The sequence below is a fragment of the Panthera uncia genome, assembly GCF_023721935.1.
Source record: "Panthera uncia isolate 11264 chromosome B2 unlocalized genomic scaffold, Puncia_PCG_1.0 HiC_scaffold_24, whole genome shotgun sequence".
Lineage (NCBI taxonomy): Eukaryota > Metazoa > Chordata > Mammalia > Carnivora > Felidae > Panthera > Panthera uncia.
In genome coordinates, this window is record NW_026057580.1 from 44,546,533 (window position 1) to 44,563,684 (window position 17,152).

The 17,152-nt window shown below is 39.6% G+C and overlaps 2 protein-coding genes across 3 annotated transcripts in view; one reads left to right on the top strand and one right to left on the bottom strand.

Moving 5' to 3' along the window:
* The first annotated feature begins 4 nt into the window (after positions 1 to 4).
* RWDD2A (RWD domain containing 2A) lies at positions 5 to 5,658 on the top strand. Of its 2 annotated transcripts, none has more exons than XM_049653954.1 (3): positions 5 to 188; positions 1,086 to 1,425; positions 2,446 to 5,658. In XM_049653954.1, exons 2-3 carry the CDS (start codon positions 1,225 to 1,227, stop codon positions 3,121 to 3,123), a joined length of 879 nt encoding a protein of 292 aa, XP_049509911.1. In that variant the 5' UTR covers positions 5 to 188; positions 1,086 to 1,224; the 3' UTR covers positions 3,124 to 5,658. The 2 variants fall into 2 exon arrangements, with proteins under 2 accessions (XP_049509911.1, XP_049509912.1); XM_049653955.1 differs by having other exon boundaries at positions 5 to 160.
* A 4,953-nt stretch (positions 5,659 to 10,611) lies between these two features.
* ME1 (malic enzyme 1) overlaps positions 10,612 to 17,152 on the bottom strand; it is a 192,226-nt gene continuing 185,685 nt past the window's right edge. Inside the window, exon 14 of the mRNA XM_049653949.1 lies at positions 10,612 to 14,153. Within this exon, the coding sequence (XP_049509906.1) occupies positions 13,983 to 14,153 (171 nt within the window). The 3' untranslated portion in view covers positions 10,612 to 13,982. The remainder of the gene's footprint in view (positions 14,154 to 17,152) is intronic.

Sequence of the window (17,152 nt, forward strand, 5' to 3'; positions counted from 1 at the left end):
TCGGAACCCGCAGACGTGGCCCTGCGTGACTTCCGTCCCACCGCCACGCCCCCCAGCCAATCACGACGGGGGAGGGGCCGCTGGACCCGCCTCTCCTCGTCGCTGGTAGTGCGCAGCTCGCGCCTGCGGAACTGCGGATCCCGGTTCTGAATGGGCTTGGGTCTGTTTCCATTGAATGACCGGGAAGGGTGAGGCCCCCGCGGTGGCCCGGGGGTTGGGGCCGAGGGTCGTAGGCCACCAGAGTACTGCGACAGTCCCCGCCTCCAAATTTGGGTTTCGGGGTGGCATTCCTGCGTCCCTGGGAAGCCAGGGTCCCTAGTGGTCCCAGATGGGGGTACCAACCCCGATTGGGGGCCTCTGACAAGGTGGCCTCGGCCATAAACCCTTTTCCCGCATCCCCTCCTCGATTCTCGGGGTTCATCTCCCCAGCCTTTGACTCTGGGAGCCTTCTCGAGTCGCTCCCCCCACCACCCCCGCCACCATCTACCCGCACCAGCTCGCACTAAACACCATCTTATGTATGTACCTGTAAGACTCTCCCTAAGCCTAGGCCCCTCGGGGCAGAGGCCAGGTGGGTCCAAATCGTCCGGAGCGATCTGGGCCGCCCGGGGCTGGTGTGGCTCCCCGAAGAGCCGTAAAGGCCCGCTAGGGAGGGGTTCTTGGCGCTGGGGCCGAGGGGCGGCACCTAGCGTTTGGGGGCCGCGGGGCCCCCAAGACCTCGGAGCCAAGGGAGTTGACCACAGCCCCGCCAGCACTGCGGGCCTCCCTGGCCACAGCGCCCAGCTCCGCCTGAGCCTGAGACCTGGGTGGGATTCGGAAACTGGGCTCCTTGCCTTAACCAGAATTCAGGCTTGCAGAGCATCTGCAGGTGTTGTTTGCCAACCACCTGCAACGGAATAATTTGGAACACTTGTTGAAAGTCCAGATTCCCGGATCTGGGTCGGAAGCGGGGGTGGGCGTGGGTGGGTGACGGACTGGGAATCTGAATTTTAACGAAGTCTCTGGAGGGATGTCGTGCATACTAGATTTGGGGGTCGGGAGATAAAGCGAAGAAAGAGTGTAAGTGTCCCGGTTTGTGCCCCTAGCTGTCGGTGCACAACGTTCCTGCAAAACCGCTTCCAGGGAAAGGGACCTTCCGGAAATTTCTTTGGACGCCGCTGAAATTAAGAAACCTAGTGCCCCTGGGCTTTTCCGGTTTTCCTGGCAGGTGGATTTGGAGGCAGCATGTCCGCTTCAATGAAAGAATGCCTGCAGCTTCAGCTGCTAGAGATGGAAATGCTGTTCTCTATGTTTCCTAACCAAGGAGAAGTAAAACTCGAAGATGTAAATGTCCTGACGAATATAAAGAGATATTTGGAAGGAAAAAGGGAGGCACTGCCACCCAAAATCGAATTTGTGATTACACTCCAGATTGAGGAGCCCAAGGTAGGTACCCTGCGTTGCTTTTATTGTTGCTGGGTGCCCAGCTTTTATTGCAAACACTTGGAAGGAGAGCTTTCTGTCCAGGAAACAAATAGAGAATATTCCAGATTCTTATTTCCTTTACTTGTTTGAAAGTGAAATACGTAAAATATGGGATGCACTGTAAATTGTCTTCAATAAATATCTTGGATTTTACATAAATGCGCACACTTTTTAACAAATATATCTAGTGTTTTTATTAAAAACATCTGCAGTCTCATACTACCATCATTATTTTGTTCACTCAACCAGTTTTTTACCAACCCAACTATCGTAGTATGTACTGTCTTGTATACATATCATGATTTTGATAAATCTAAATCTTACCTTTAGCAAATCTGGCTTGTAAGGAGTGGATGAATGTTTATTTGGTGACATCATAGCACAGAAAGCAAATACCAGATAGGAAATCTAAATACTAAAAATGAGTTTACCTTCATCTTCTGATCCATTGTCTCCAGTAACATTAGCATAGCATAGATAACAAGTGGACTAGGCTTTTAAGAACCCCTCTTCTGGCGATTTTCTGTACATCCTTCAGCTCTCATTTCCTCAGACAAGATCTCCTGGTTCCTCAGACTGAATTCTGTCTCCCTGGTTACACATTTCAGCAGATCCTGCACTTTTCCATGCTTCACATTACCATTGGAATTAAATACTTGTTCTGTGTACTTACTAGTTTAATGTCTGTCTCTTTCACTAGGCTCTACTTTTCACAAAGAGCAGAAGTTGTGTCTAGCTCCTTTGCTTCTTTATCCTAGCATAGGGTCCCTGACACATGGCGAGTGTTCAGTAAATACTGGAATGAATGGATGCTTACATGGAAGGAATAGTGTATATAAAGTACTCGGTAGAGTCTCTGGCACATAGCTGACATTTAACAGTAGCAATAACTATTACATTTATCAAAATCATGCAGTTGCCACTGATAAACCAGCTTAGGTGATTTTACGGTACTTAAATCTATTTGATTTTCATTTTAAGGTGAAAATTGATTTGCAAGTAACCATGCCTCACAGCTACCCCTATGTAGCATTGCAGCTGTTTGGACGGTCTCCTGAGCTTGACAGACAACAGCAACTACTTCTCAACAAAGGTCTCACTTCTTACATAGGGACTTTTGATCCAGGTGAGCTCTGTGTATGTGCAGCAATCCAGTGGTTACAGGACAACAGTGCCTCCTATTTTCTGAACAGAAAGCTCGTTTATGAACCGTCTACACAAGCAAAGCCAGTCAAGAACACATTCCTCCGGATGTGGATCTACAGTCACCACATATATCAGCAGGACCTAAGAAAAAAGATTTTGGATGTTGGGAAAAGGTTAGATGTGACTGGGTTTTGCATGACAGGAAAGCCAGGTATAATCTGTGTGGAGGGCTTCAAGGAGCACTGTGAGGAATTCTGGCACACAATTAGGTATCCCAACTGGAAACACATTTCTTGTAAGCATGCTGAAAGTGTGGAAACGGAAGGAAATGGAGAGGATCTGCGCCTTTTCCATTCTTTTGAAGAATTACTCCTTGAGGCCCATGGTGACTATGGATTAAGGAATGACTATCACATGAATCTGGGCCAATTCTTAGAATTTCTGAAAAAACACAAAAGTGAGCATGTTTTCCAGATACTATTTGGTATTGAAAGTAAAAGTTCAGACTCCTAGGACGCCATTAAGTGGCCTATGTGTGTAATTTCATCACTTTAAGTCAGTATTTTCTGTTAATAAGACCAAAATAAAAGGGCCAGTGGCTGTTTAGTATCATCTGTGAGACACCTAGCTCCAGACTTTTTACCTGGTAATGAAACACAAAGGCCTTTTACCTTTTCACAGTGCAAATGTGATGTTATCTCTATGTTCTTATGTTAACTGAAAACTATTTAATTGCAAGTTAATAAAAACACTTTAACTAATGAAGCTGATGATTAAAGAGGAGTCCAAAGCCCATAATTAGTATCAGTAGTCATGTTACAGCTCTGAACCCATAAATAACATTTTTGTCTTTCATGATACCAGCACACGATGACATACCACATTTTCTTTTGTTATTGGAAGAGTGAATTCTAAGGTTCAAAGCGAAAACAAAGGGCACGTGTTTACTACATTTCTTACTTTAAGTTAAACCGCCTATTTGTAGTTTTTTCTTTTAGCAGAACTAGGTCCTAAATGTAATGGCAGAGGAATCAGAGAAATGAAGTCTCAAGGGAAATGAAGATGACACATGATGCTATGTATTCTTTGGCTGTTTTCACCAGCTGATTTATGATACTAAGGAAAAGGATACCAACATTCTTAGTTCTTCCCGACAAAAAAAGATACGGTTTCTTGGCCAGAAAAATGTTCCACAACCAATGGGTACTGGCACCCTTTGCCTGTGTGCCAGTATACACTGCTTTGTAGGGCAGGAGTGTTGGGGAGGAGTCGTACAGATGGCTCTGTACTGTCACCTTGGGGGAAAGATCCAAGCTCTGCATTTTGGTGAGAAGTCACTGCCATCTCATCTGAAAATTCCCAGCTTCACCAGCCTTTGTAAAAATGTGACTTTTTTAATGACAGTAACCCCTATTTATGCAGCACTTGCCACGCTGTTTCACTGCAAAGGATTTACCCTACCCAAGAATTTCTGGGAGTCTCACCTGTGTCAAGAGATGTCCTGAGCTGAGACTCTGCAAATTTCTTTGGCTTCCATGGTCTCTCTTTAGCTACTACTGCCCTTTCTCAGGGACCATTTCATTCTCCTGCTGGTCTCAGGCACCCCACTGATGTCCTGGCCCCTCAGGATGCTAAAGGTGGCATGCCGAGATTTAGTAACGTGGAGGGGAATGAATGCCTCACTCCCGTTTTGTGATACATTCTCTTAGATGCCAAACATAGCTGCATGTGCCAGGGAGCTTACAAAATTTTTGATGGAATAGTACATTCTGGTTTTACTTTCTGTGTCTAGCATGCAGACACACGTCCTTGAACTGGGGCAAGGATATAATGGAACAGCAGACCCTGCACTAAGCTTACTCCCTTGACCTTGAGGCCTTGAAACTGGGCCCACTCTGCCCTGCCTACACTCTTAGCTCAGAATGAGTTTCTTTTCAGGGCACAACTCAGACCTTCAAACCAAGGCTCTCGTCTGTCTTTGCCAGATGATCCAGCTTGCCCATTCATGTTTTAAACCTAGCCTTGGATGTGGGTGGGACCCAAGCAAGAGCCTTACACTTTACCTATATACAAAGGGAAAAAATAGGACTTACATTCCCAAAGGCTCATTTCTCAATCTTTATCAGGACTGAAAACAACATGCATCCCATATAATCTCCCCAAGACTGTCAATAAAGTATAATTAGTATTTAGAAGTTCTTAGGCCCTAAGCAGATGTGACTCTATTAACTTTTTTTCCCACATTAGGTGCCTTCCACCTAATCTATGCCTAAACCTCTCATCAATGGTTTTTTTCTATGATTACATTAGAAATAGTGATGGAAAGATAAAGAAGCTTAAAGAACTACAATATGGAACAAAAAATAGATTATTCATATAATTCAATAAACAAAAGGAGTAACTTTTATGAACTCTTTACTGCTTCTGGAGCTATTTCTGGTGATAATTTTTTCAGAAACTATTTTTACATGCTCAGTATTAGCATGTAGCAATACTTTTTCCTATCAGGAACACTAACAATAGACATTAATTACAGAAAAAGTGTGTTTTATAAAAATATATGTATATATATATATATATATATGATAATTCAAAGCTCAGTTTTGTATGTATAGTAGACTGCTAGTTTTCTTTGCTCAACGTGATAGAAACACAGACCACCCTCCTCCCCCAGCACCTCTCCCACATACAGCCCCCACTCCCCAGCACACATACAACACTTACTCCGAGGAACTGCCCTTTCTCTATGTTTTGGGAGAAGTGACTGGACTCAAGTCACCCTCTGGCAGCCTTCCAGAGAGATGGTTTTGAGCTCTTGCTGCTTAAATCCATAGTGCCACTTTCATTTCTGGCCTACCAAATGCTCAGTTGTTCAACATCTGCCTTTTTTTTCCTTGAAAGTCACATAATCAGTCTCTATTGCTTGGAATTTAAGAATCCTGATACTATATACATTACATTTTTTTAACGGTTATCTGAAAAGAATGGTCTTTCTAAATATTGCAGTGTCTTTTTAAAACTTACTGGATTAAATCAGCCTTTCTTCAAGTATGTTCTCTGCTTCTCATTCCTTATTGGTCTATTATGTGTTGGGCTAAGGGCTGAGGACACTTGCATTGTGGATTGAGGAGTGGGCCAGATGAGTTGATGGGCATAATACAATATCTCTAAACCATCCTTATATTAAATCAGATGTATATTGCCTGTGAATTTGAGTTTCCATATATGACTGTTAAATGCCAACCATCCATTCAGAGAACTTGTGAAGGCCTGAGGGAGTCTATCTGAGGTCTTCACAGAATCCTTGTTCAGGACAATTTTCCTTCATTTGCTTTTATCTCATGTAGCCCAGTAGTAAGTTGAAAGAATAGGTATTTTCAGAAGATGGCACAGTTTGCTAAAAAATCCTTATTTTATACAGAATCCTGACTTGCCTCAAAACTCTGAGCCCATTGCGTCTCCCTCATAAGGTCTACATGGTAAAACTACTTTCACTGCAGCCTGGACCAGCTAAAGCAGCCTTTTTCTGAGCCCAGTTAAAGCCAGAAGCATCTGGATCAACTCATAAATGGGTTTGAGCAGTGGACAGAAAATCAAAGAAGCCCCGCAAACACAGAGGGACCTCTTAGTCACAGGTGGAGCAAGGCACACAATTAGTTAATCATTATGGAAGTAACATCCTAACATGCATCAGACATTGGACCTCCACAAACTTGGCTAAGGCGGTAGGCTCTTGTGCTTTCATGAGGTCTTAGCAGCTATTCAGGAAATCCAATGATGCCCATGCTCCAGGTCCTATGAACATACCATCATCAAGGTGTTAGACCAGTGTGATGCCCTGTATAATGGTGAGATGATCAAGGTCAAGAGTTATATTCTGGCACAGAATCAGAGAGTAATGTTGTTTATTGGTAGCACAAACTGCTTCAAGGGCCCTCTACTTACTAGAATATAGGAAAAACAAAAAAGCATTGGCCTGATCAGTAGCTACTCACTGATCTGCTCCAAGAAAGAGAACTTGTCTGTCAGCTGCAGTTGGAATCACCATCTGATTAAGTTAGGGTGATCCAAAGATCATAGTCAAGATGTGATAAGAATCACATCTTTTAAAGCTTTTAAAGCTTCTTTTAAAGCTTTTGATGGGGGGCGCCTGGGTGGCGCAGTCGGTTGAGCGTCCGACTTAAGCCAGGTCACGATCTCTCGGTCTGTGAGTTCGAGCCCCGCGTCAGGCTCTGGGCTGATGGCTCGGAGCCTGGAGCCTGTTTCCGATTCTGTGTCTCCCTCTCTCTCTGCCCCTCCCCCGTTCATGCTCTGTCTCTCTCTGTCTCAAAAATAAATAAAAAACGTTGAAAAAAAAATTTAAAAAAAAAAAAAGCTTTTGATGGTGGGACTTACCTCTGCAAATCAATGGGTACTTCCTGCCAGAATAACCCTTTTTTGTGTGTTATCAAGGATCCAATGTGGTGATAGATGATGAAGAAATCAATTCTAACTCTTCATTAAGAAAATGACTAGAGGGTGGATTTGTTCCTACATACACTTAGTCCTAAGGGTACACTTAGGACTTATAGACCGCAATAATTTCTGAGACCCTAGAAATTTGTATTCGTTCAGAGTTCTGTTGCCAGGTGATTTCCAGAAGGCCTAGTAGTCTCCTTTTTGCAATGAATTGTTATTCTAGTAAATGGAAACTCAAAGAAAGATTCTGGATATTAGAGTTCATCACCTTAGGGTCTTTCATCCATATCTATGCATGACAATTTCGTGAACGCCTTGACACTCTATATTGGTGGCTCTAGTCAAGTTTTTCATACTGTTGCTGTTACACATTCCAAGTAGGGCCTACATTGAGTTGCCCATATATTTGGTCCTAAGTCCAGCTAATATTTAGCTGCTATACACTGGTGTGGTTATATCAGTTGTATTATACACTGGCACTCATTTTTCTTGGTCAGTATCTGTGCTGTCCTAATTAGATTTTTCAACATCATTTCAGGCTATGAGGCCCAATGATTTACCAGCCACCACCAAAGATTTTGGTAGGCCAAACTACGATGATTACAGTGAACCAGCTTCCTATTATGATACTGTTTCCATTGTGTCTCTAGTTGTTAATTGCTGCAAAGTGCTGCTGTCCAGCCTCTATCAACCCCAAGATTCTGATGTCTCCATTAAAATAGGGAGCCCATTTTTAACCACAGAATTTCCCACAAGTCTTCCCAGTTTACAGAGAATAGTCATTAAAATTCCTCAGTAAAATGCTGAATCCAATAATACATTAAAAGGATCATACACCACGAACAAGTGGGATTTATTCAAGGGATGCAAGGATGGTTCAAAATCAGCAACTCAATGTGACATACCACATTAACAAAATGAAGGACAAAAATCATATGATCATCTCAGCAGATGCAGCACTTGACAAAATTCAACATCCGTTTATAATAAAAACTCTCAACAAAGTGTGTATAGAGGTAATGTACCACACAACATAAAAACCACATATGACAAGCCCACAGCTAATATTATACTCAATGGCGAAAAGCTGAAAACTCTTCCTCTAAATGAGGAACAAGGCAAAAATGCCCATTCTCCCCACTTTTAGTCAACATAGTATTGGAAGTCCTAGCCAGAGCAATTAGGCAATCAATCAATCAGTCAATAATAAATAAAAGGCTTCCATGTTGGAAAGAAAGAAGTAAAACTGTCTCTATTTTAGATGACATGTTACTATATAGAGAAAACCCTAACTACCAATATTCTGTTAGAACTAATAAATGAATTCAGTAAAGCTGTAGGATACAAAATCAATATACAAAAATCTGTTGCATTTTTATACACTAATAAACCATCAGAAAGAAAAATTAACAATTCCATTTACACCAAATAAACAACCTAGAAATAAATTTAACCAAGAAAGTGAAAGAACTCTACACTGAAAACTATAAGATGCTAATGAAAGAAACTGAAGACAACAAAAATAAGTGGAAAGATATCCCATGCTCATGGACTGGAAGAATTAATATTGTTAAAATGTCCATACCACCCAAAGCAACCTACAGACTCAATGCAATCCTTATAAAAAATTCCAATGGCATTTTTCACAGAAATGGAGCAAACAATCCTAAAATTTGCATAGAACCACAAAAGAATCTAAATAGTCAAAGCAGTCTTGAGAAAGGAGAACAAAGCTGGAAGAATCACACTCCCTGATTTCAAACTATATCACAAAGCCATAATGATCAAAATAGCATGGCACTGACATAAAAAGACACATAGATCAATGGAACACAATAGCCCAGAAGTAAACCCATGCATATATAGTCAATTAATTTACAACAAAAGTACCAAGAATATACAATAGGGAAAGAACAGTCTTTCAATATCAATGTTGGAAAAACTGGAAAGCTACATGCAAAAGAATGAAACTCAGTGCCTATCTTATACCATTCACAAAAACCAACTCAAAATGGATTAAAGATGTGAATGAAAAACCTGAAACCATAAAATTTGTAAGAGAAAGTATAGGCGGTAAGCATCTTGATGTCCGTTTCAGTGATGAAATTTTGTATATGATACCAGAAGCAAAGGCAAAAAAAGTAAAAATAAGCAACTGAGACTACATCAAAACTGAAAAGCTTCTACACAAAGAAAGAAACCAACAAAATGAGAAGCAACTTGGGGTGCCTGGGTGGCTCAGTTGGTTAAGCATCAGACTTCGGCTCAGGTCATGATCTCACAGTTCATGGGTTTGAGCCCCATCTCGGGCTGTGTGCTGACAGCCCAGAGCCTGCAGCCTGCTTCAAATTCTGTCTCCCTCTCTCTATGCCCCTCCCCCACTCTCTGTCTCTCAGAAATAAGTAAACATTAAAAAAAATTTTTTTTTAAGAAAAAGCAACCTACTGAATGGGAGGAAATATTTGCAAATCATATATTTGATAAGAGGTTAATATCCAAAATATATAAAGAACTCATAAAACTCAATAGAAAAAAATCCAACTAAAACACAGGCAGAAGATCCGAATAGGCATTTTTACAAAGACATACAGATGGCAAACAGACACATGAAAAGATGTTCATCATTAATCATCAAGGAAACGCAAATGAAAACCACTGTGAGATATTACATCATGCCTGATAGAATGGCTGTTATCAAAAAGAAATAAGAAATAAGTGAAATAAGAAATAAGTGTTGATGAGAATGTGGAGAAAAGGGAACACTTCGGGACTCTTGATAGGAAGGTAAATTGGTAAAACTACTATGGAAAACTGTATGGAGATTCCTCAAAAAATTAAAAATATAAATATCATATGATCCAGTAATTTCAGTTTTGGGTATTTACCCCAAAAAAAATGAAAATGCTGATTTGAAAAGATATCTGCACACCATGTTTGTTGCAACATTGTTTTCAATAGCCAAGACATGGAAATAAGCTAAGTGTCCAATAGCAGGTGAATGGATAAAAAAGTAAATGTAATATGTGTGTATATACATAGTCCAGTCATAAAAAAAATAAAAGCTTGCCATTTGTGACAACATGGATGGACCTTGTGAGCATTATGCTAAGTGAAATAAGTCGGAGAAAAACAAATACTGTGTGATCTCTCTTATACGCGGAGTCTACATAAAAGGGGATGTTATGTACAGCATGGTGACTATACTTAATAATACTCTTATTGCATACTTGGAAGTTGCTGAGAGTAAATTTTAAAAGTTCTCATCACAAGAACAAAATTTGGTGATGGATGTTAGACTTATTGTGATTATTTCCAAATGTATGTAAACATCTAATCATGCTGTATATGTGAAGCTAATATAATGTTAATTACATGCCAACTTAAAAAAAATGCTTTTCATGATACTGCTATTCCCATCACCAATGTATTTCTCAAGGTTTTAGTGAAAGGGGGGTCAGTAACAAGGTCTTCTTGGGAGACTCAGGAGATCACTAGGATAAAGATGGTCTGGTTGCACATGACAAATCCACTCCAACATTCCTATCATTGAAATCTTTGAATTCCTTTATATTATTTCAGGAAATATTTGCATTCTCAGTTTCATTTAATTTCATCATTAAGTCCATATTTCAGTCAACTAACTGAACCAAGTAGAATGACTTTCAGCTGCTCAAGGCAGCACACCAAATCCAAAATCTGTGGCAGGTACATCCCTATCAGTCAATTCTATCCAATCCAAAAGCGCACTTCTCCTTTCTCAGTACATTTTCAGAATCCCATATTTTCTCTTGGGGTTTTGCCAATATAAATAAGCAAAGTCAAGAATTCTTTTGGTGGGAATCTTCTCCTGGGTTTCCCTTTCTACTGTATCCAACACAGCTCCTCTCTGGAATCTGATATTAAGAATGTGCAGGTCATGAGAAGTAATGTGGGAAGAGCAGAAGGTAAACTGAGGCGATCACAAAATCTTCAAGCAAGGCAGTAATAACCTCGTTAGACAGGAAGAGCTCCCACGTTGATTAGCAAGGGAGGACAAGTCAATTCTTACAGTTTGCCTAGGGGTTGAGGGGTTTCCTGGGACACAGAACTTACAGTATTCAAACCTGGGTTATTGTTCACAGTAGCTTAGGGTATCACATGTCTTCCAAATCCCCCTACCCATAGATCCCCATTCCATATCAAGGTCGTACTGTTTCTGATCAATACTCTTAAGTACAAGGTCTGGTGAAGCTGTGAGTGCAACTCCTCGTATAAGCTGGCAACGAGTAGGATTAAGTATGACCTTGTTTTCAGTTATTTCAGCCTTAAAGCTAGTAACACAGAAAAGATTCTTTTGGCAACAACCTAAGCATTGCCTTGAGCTGAGAATTTAATCCTTTGAGCCTCAATGATCTCTTTCTTTATGAACCCATCTCTGTAGAAGCAACCATCATATCCCACAGTTCCTGGATTTCTTCGCCCTTTACAGTGTTTTATGGCAGGAGCCATTTGTCAGCCCAAACCTCCCCATCCTTAGATAATGCGTTCCATCCATTTTTTACCTCCTGTTTGGGTTCTTGAGGTCCCAAAGATACTTTGCTATATTAATTTTTATTGACATTATATTTTTACAATTTATATTTAGGTCTTTAAGCCATCTAAGCTCCCCTTTTTTAAATGATGTAAGGTAGGATTCTAGTTTTAATTTTCTCCACATAGTAGGTCAGCTTTCCCAATCCTCTTACTAAACACCTTATTCTTTTTATCTGTTGATTTTTGTGCTATCTTTGTAATTCATATATTCAGGGGGTCTGTGAGCTTCCATGACTTGGATGCATATGAAAATATCTAGATTTTGGAGGTTAGTATAAGATAAAGCGTTTCATTAATATTTTTATATGGATTACATATTGAAACGATAATCTGGAGATGTCAGTTTAAATAAAATTAACATGGATTCCACCTATATTTTCTTTTTATGAGGCCACTAGAAATTACATAGATTGCTCACTTCCTTTGTCTATTGTACGGTGGTATTCTAGACTGCACTCTAGCAAAAAGAGAGCAGACTATGAAGCAAGATAAACACGGATTTAGAGCCCACCTCCTTGACTTATTAGCTCTGTGGACTTGGTAAGCCACTTAAAATACCTACTTCATAGGAACTTGTGAGGACTACATTAATTAATCTATACAGAATACTTGAAACCTAGTAAGTAATCATCCAATGCTTGTTTTATTATCTTTCTCCGAGGATAAGGAAGTCGCTCATTTATTATAGTATAGAGCAAATATGACTACACATGTATTAAATGAAGTTCATATTGAAATTAGCTATGAGAATATTTTTAAAATTCATACACTGTCACATGACTGCCAAGGCCCAGCATTATCATTTTAAAATGTAACAGTATTTTAAGAGAAAAAGACAATCATAATTTTATTCATTCACTTTTTCTACACTTTAATAAATCTTTTGCATAGGTAAATACATTTAGTTAGAGTTGCAAGACAACATGGAAACAGACAAGAAATAAGCATTCTGAATCTTTTCAAAGTGACTATATTGAGGAAACTCTTGACTAAATGTTACTTTCAGAAATAACCGCACCCTGTCTATTCACACCTGAAACTATCTGTATAATCTTCAACCTTCAATAAAGTCATTGTACAGTATAGTTTATCTTGAACATCTTCTTATACTTTTTAAAAGCATTATTTCAAGAACAGAAATTCTCCAAATAATCCTACAAATAAATAGCAAATGTTATTGCACCTGAGCTTAAGAATTTAAAATGGTTTCCATTGGTTCAGTTATTAATTTCTAAAGTAAAACTTGAAGTTAACAATTTCTGGGCTATAAGTACTGACGGTAATTAGAATATCTTAATACCTGATGTAAAGATAGTTTCTGATACTGGGGAATTGGGTTACAAAATTTCCTCCATACTCAGAGTAAAGTGAGTTTATTGTAACACAGTGAGCTCTAATTACCTGAGCTAATCAAGGAAACACGAGGGCAGGTCACTTAAGTGAGAACCCGGTTTGTCTGGGAACCACGCTCTTGCCCCTGACTCCAGAGATCTTTGTCCTAAGAGGTCAGCTCCACAGGCAGCCCTTTCTCAAGGATATTACCTACTCTCTTTCAGCTCTTTCTGTGGCTCAGGCTATGCTGAATTGAAGGTACCAACTTCTGGACAGGCACCACAGTCTGCAAATGTTCAGCAGCAATAGTGTGAAGGATAGGGCATTCAGTCAGGGGAGGAAGAAAAGTGCTTCTAGAAGGGATATCTGACTGAGAACCAAAGTGATAAGATGTAACAATGGGGAAAGAATATTAAAATCTAAGGCTGCACAAGGCATTGTAAACAGCAATGATCTTTCTTAGAAATGTTAGAGTTCAGTTGCACTAGAAGAACTAATATAATGTAGGACCGGAATAAAAATACCTGAGAAGTTATTTTTCTCTAGGCAATCAAGTAAGTGTTGTTTCTGCTTTTAGCAAAAATTCATCTATGCCTAAATTCATTTCTATCTTTATTAAAAAGAAAAAAGAGTAGATTTTTAACAAAATGGTCAACAAAACAATTATGGATTTTAATGTTGAGCATATCAATTTATTACTAATTTTGGTCTTTCCATTAGTTCCCTATATAAAAATGGTGTGTTTCTCAGTAGTAGGTACAATAGCTTTTTAAGAGAACTTGGGCAAAATAATTAAGAGAGAAACCATAAATAATGAGAAAGTAAATGAAGCAAAATTGTGTAGTGTGATGTTTACCCCAAAGTATATTAATATTCTTCCATGAATTTTTATAGTTAAAGTAAAATTATCCTAGTCTAGAATATTATGAGTAATTAGAAAAGATTCCAATCTTTAAAAATTATGAGAAATTAAGATCTCATTAATGGAATTAGAAATGTCAGTAATTATGCTACTGTTCAAGTTTGGTCTGTATTTTCTGGGCCTCTTCAGGCCAAGAATAACAATCAGGTAGAATCTGGTCATAATCAGTGCTATACATCTGAGAGCGGACAAATGCTTCCTTGTTTTGGGGTTCAGGATAAACTGTGGCTGTCTTTTCTTGGTAAGCATCTTTCACAATCTAGGAATAAAAAAAGAATATTAATTATTTTAATGAATAGAGTTGATGGTGAGCACATGTCAGTTTTCATCTGTTTCAAAAAATTAATTTATGTCTCGGTTGTTTACAAAAAATTAAGTTACATTATAATAAAAGCACACATACACAAAGAAGATAGAAAAGGAAAATGCAATTATAAATCACATAGCAGGAGGAGAACAGGACATCGCCAACAACGGAAAGTGTGAAGAATAGAGATTTATCAAAAGTGTGATCATAACAGGATTTCACAGATAATCCAGTGGTGAAAGTTTTGACATGACCTGAACGGTAACTAACTTGAACTAAATACCTTAGTATTCCTGCTAAGTTTGAACTCAGACAGCATGTGGTATCCACAATCCCTGTCCTGACCACAGCCTCCTACAAAATTTCCTTATTTATCCCTGTTCACCTAATCCGCTGGACTCCACAGTCAGTTATAATCCCCCTCCCCAGTATCACAGAATCTCCCGTCTCCCTGTCTTGCTGTCACACTCCCCATTCTAGTTCCTGGTCTGGGCAACCCTCAGTGCTGGCTTTCCCCCTTCATGGCTGCCTCCAGTGATGTCATACTTTTCCTAACCTTACCTGGGTTGATGTGGTTGCATATTATGTTTTTATCCTTTTCTTTAACAAACAAACACCCTTTGTCTCCCAGTTCCCACAAGGCAATTTCAAACCTTCCTCTGTCGTAACTGCATTTGACTCATCGCTGTACTGAGAACATTCCAGCTACTCAGCGAAAACAGTCTCAATTTCCCCTTCCATCAACTCAAGTGAACTCCTCTACATCTTCAAACATTCACTCTTCCCTTACTTTGAGAAGAATGGATTCTCCCACTTGTCAAAATTAATCACTCTATACGTACTCTTTAATTCACTCCAGTTGTAAAAAAAAAAAAAAAGCAATCGCTAGGAGCTATCTGTATAATAGAGTTATTCGGATAAGTCTGATTTTGAAGAAGATTGGAATGATTAAGTATTTCTTCTCAATGAAAAATTACGCATTGTGAAAAATTATGGTTACAAAGACTGTGCCATATTATGGAGAAATATTCATTAAAAACACACAGAACAAATGTATATACCATGATTATGACAATATTAGCAAAGATAGCAAGCAAATGAAAAAAAGACTGGAGGCAAACACACCAAAATAATAAAACTGCTTATGTTAGAAAAATAGAGTATTGGATAGTTTCTTCTGTATTTCCCAAAGTGCCTATAATGTGGTATTATAGCTTTTTTGAGGTATAATTGACTAATTGCAAAATCCCAACATTTTAAGTGCACAATGAAATTATTTTTGTCAGTTCGCAGAGTTGTGCAACTGTTACCGAATCCACTTTTAGAACATTTCCATCACCCCAGAGACCCCTTGTGCCTGTTTGCAATAGTTGTACTATTTTTATAACAAAACACATTATTTCATTCCTGACACAGACTGTGTGAAAGTTCACTCCTCTTTCTGGTCCCAGGACACACCGCTGTATCAGTGACCAACCCCCCTCCCCCGCCCCCCACCATGAAGCCTCCACCCTCAATACTAGAGTCTGCAAGAGCAGTTTGTTCTCTGTTGCTTTCCTAATTCTCCCCAGTAACTTCTGTGCTACTGAAATTGCTTTTGTAAAAGGTTCTGCTAACTCTGTACATACTAAAAGTTCACCTGTTTTTCTCACCAGGATATCGCTCTTCCACCCCCATCCTGACACTGTGTCTTGTCTAGTTTCTGACATGTTGCTCAGTTCTGAGTCTCATCTTAAAGTCCTAACTTTCCTTCACTGGCTTCTTACCTCTGTGTTCTGGACAGAGTAACAAACCATCTTCCATCCTTAGTTCTCACCTGCCATACTTGCTGTCCTGGTAGCTCCAAAAACTCCTGGCATTTCCCCCATTACCACATGGAAAATAGTTCCCACATCTTTATATTTAGTGTCTCTTTAAGTTTCAACAATTTCTATCAACTTGCTGGAGTTGTATGAATTCTATGTGAATGTGCCCTGAAACTTCAAACTTGCAGGTCACCTACACTATCTTCCTCCCTCAACTTGATTCTTTGTTCTGATTTCCCAGTTTCTGTCTCAGCACTTGATTTTCCCATGATTCTAGGTAGAATATCTGAGTCTTTATGAACTTCCCTGAGGTCCTCTGCTTTTGTATTTTCTCCTCTAATCATAAGCTAACACCTTTTCATTTATGTTTATTTTTGAGAGAGAGAAAGACAGAGTGAGAGCAGGGGAGGGGCGGAGAGACAGAGAGATGCAGAATCCAAAGCAGGCTCCAGGCTCTGAGCTGTCAGCACAAAGCCCAATGTGGGACTTGAACTCAGGAACCTTGAGATCATGACCTGAGCTGAAGTCGGATGCTTAACCGACACCAGGCGCCCAGGCGCCCCAACACCTTTTCGCTTAAATCTTCACAATGAATTTAACATAATAATGTGCTGTTCGGTGTATTAACAATTCAAATTAGTTAAAAACTAGGAGATATAAAATAGTAGAAGATAAAAAGATACTCTTTCATGAATAGGTAATCAAGCAGATTATCTAAAGTTTTTTTGAAGGATTACTTGGGTTTTGAAGCATATGCCCTCAATCAATAAGGCATATAATGATACATGAATCCTAAATATGGTACTGTTTTGGTAAATTTGCTAATAGTCTTTATTTTCAACCAAAAAACAATATTTCCCCTGAGGGGATACTTGGCAATGTCTGGTGACATTTTCGGTTCTCATAACTGGGCAGAGGCTGCTGACATCTGGTGGGTAGAGGCCAGGTATGCTTAGCATTCTATAATGCCAAGATAACCCCACAACCAAGAGTTATCCAGCCAATATGTGCACAGTGCTGCGGCTGAGAAACCCTAGTTTACATCTGTAACATATAAACATAAACCATTATGGGCTGACCTATGTCACCCAAAATTCATATGCACTAACCCCCAGTACCTCAGAGTGTGATAATGTTTGGAGACAG

Bases quoted from the DNA above. Each gene is read 5' to 3' on its own strand.
- RWDD2A (XM_049653954.1), top strand. From the start codon at position 1,225: ATGTCCGCTTCAATGAAAGAATGCCTGCAGCTTCAGCTGCTAGAGATG. The intron at 1,426-2,445 runs GTAGGTACCCTG...TTTCATTTTAAG, and splicing joins TCCAGATTGAGGAGCCCAAG to GTGAAAATTGATTTGCAAGT.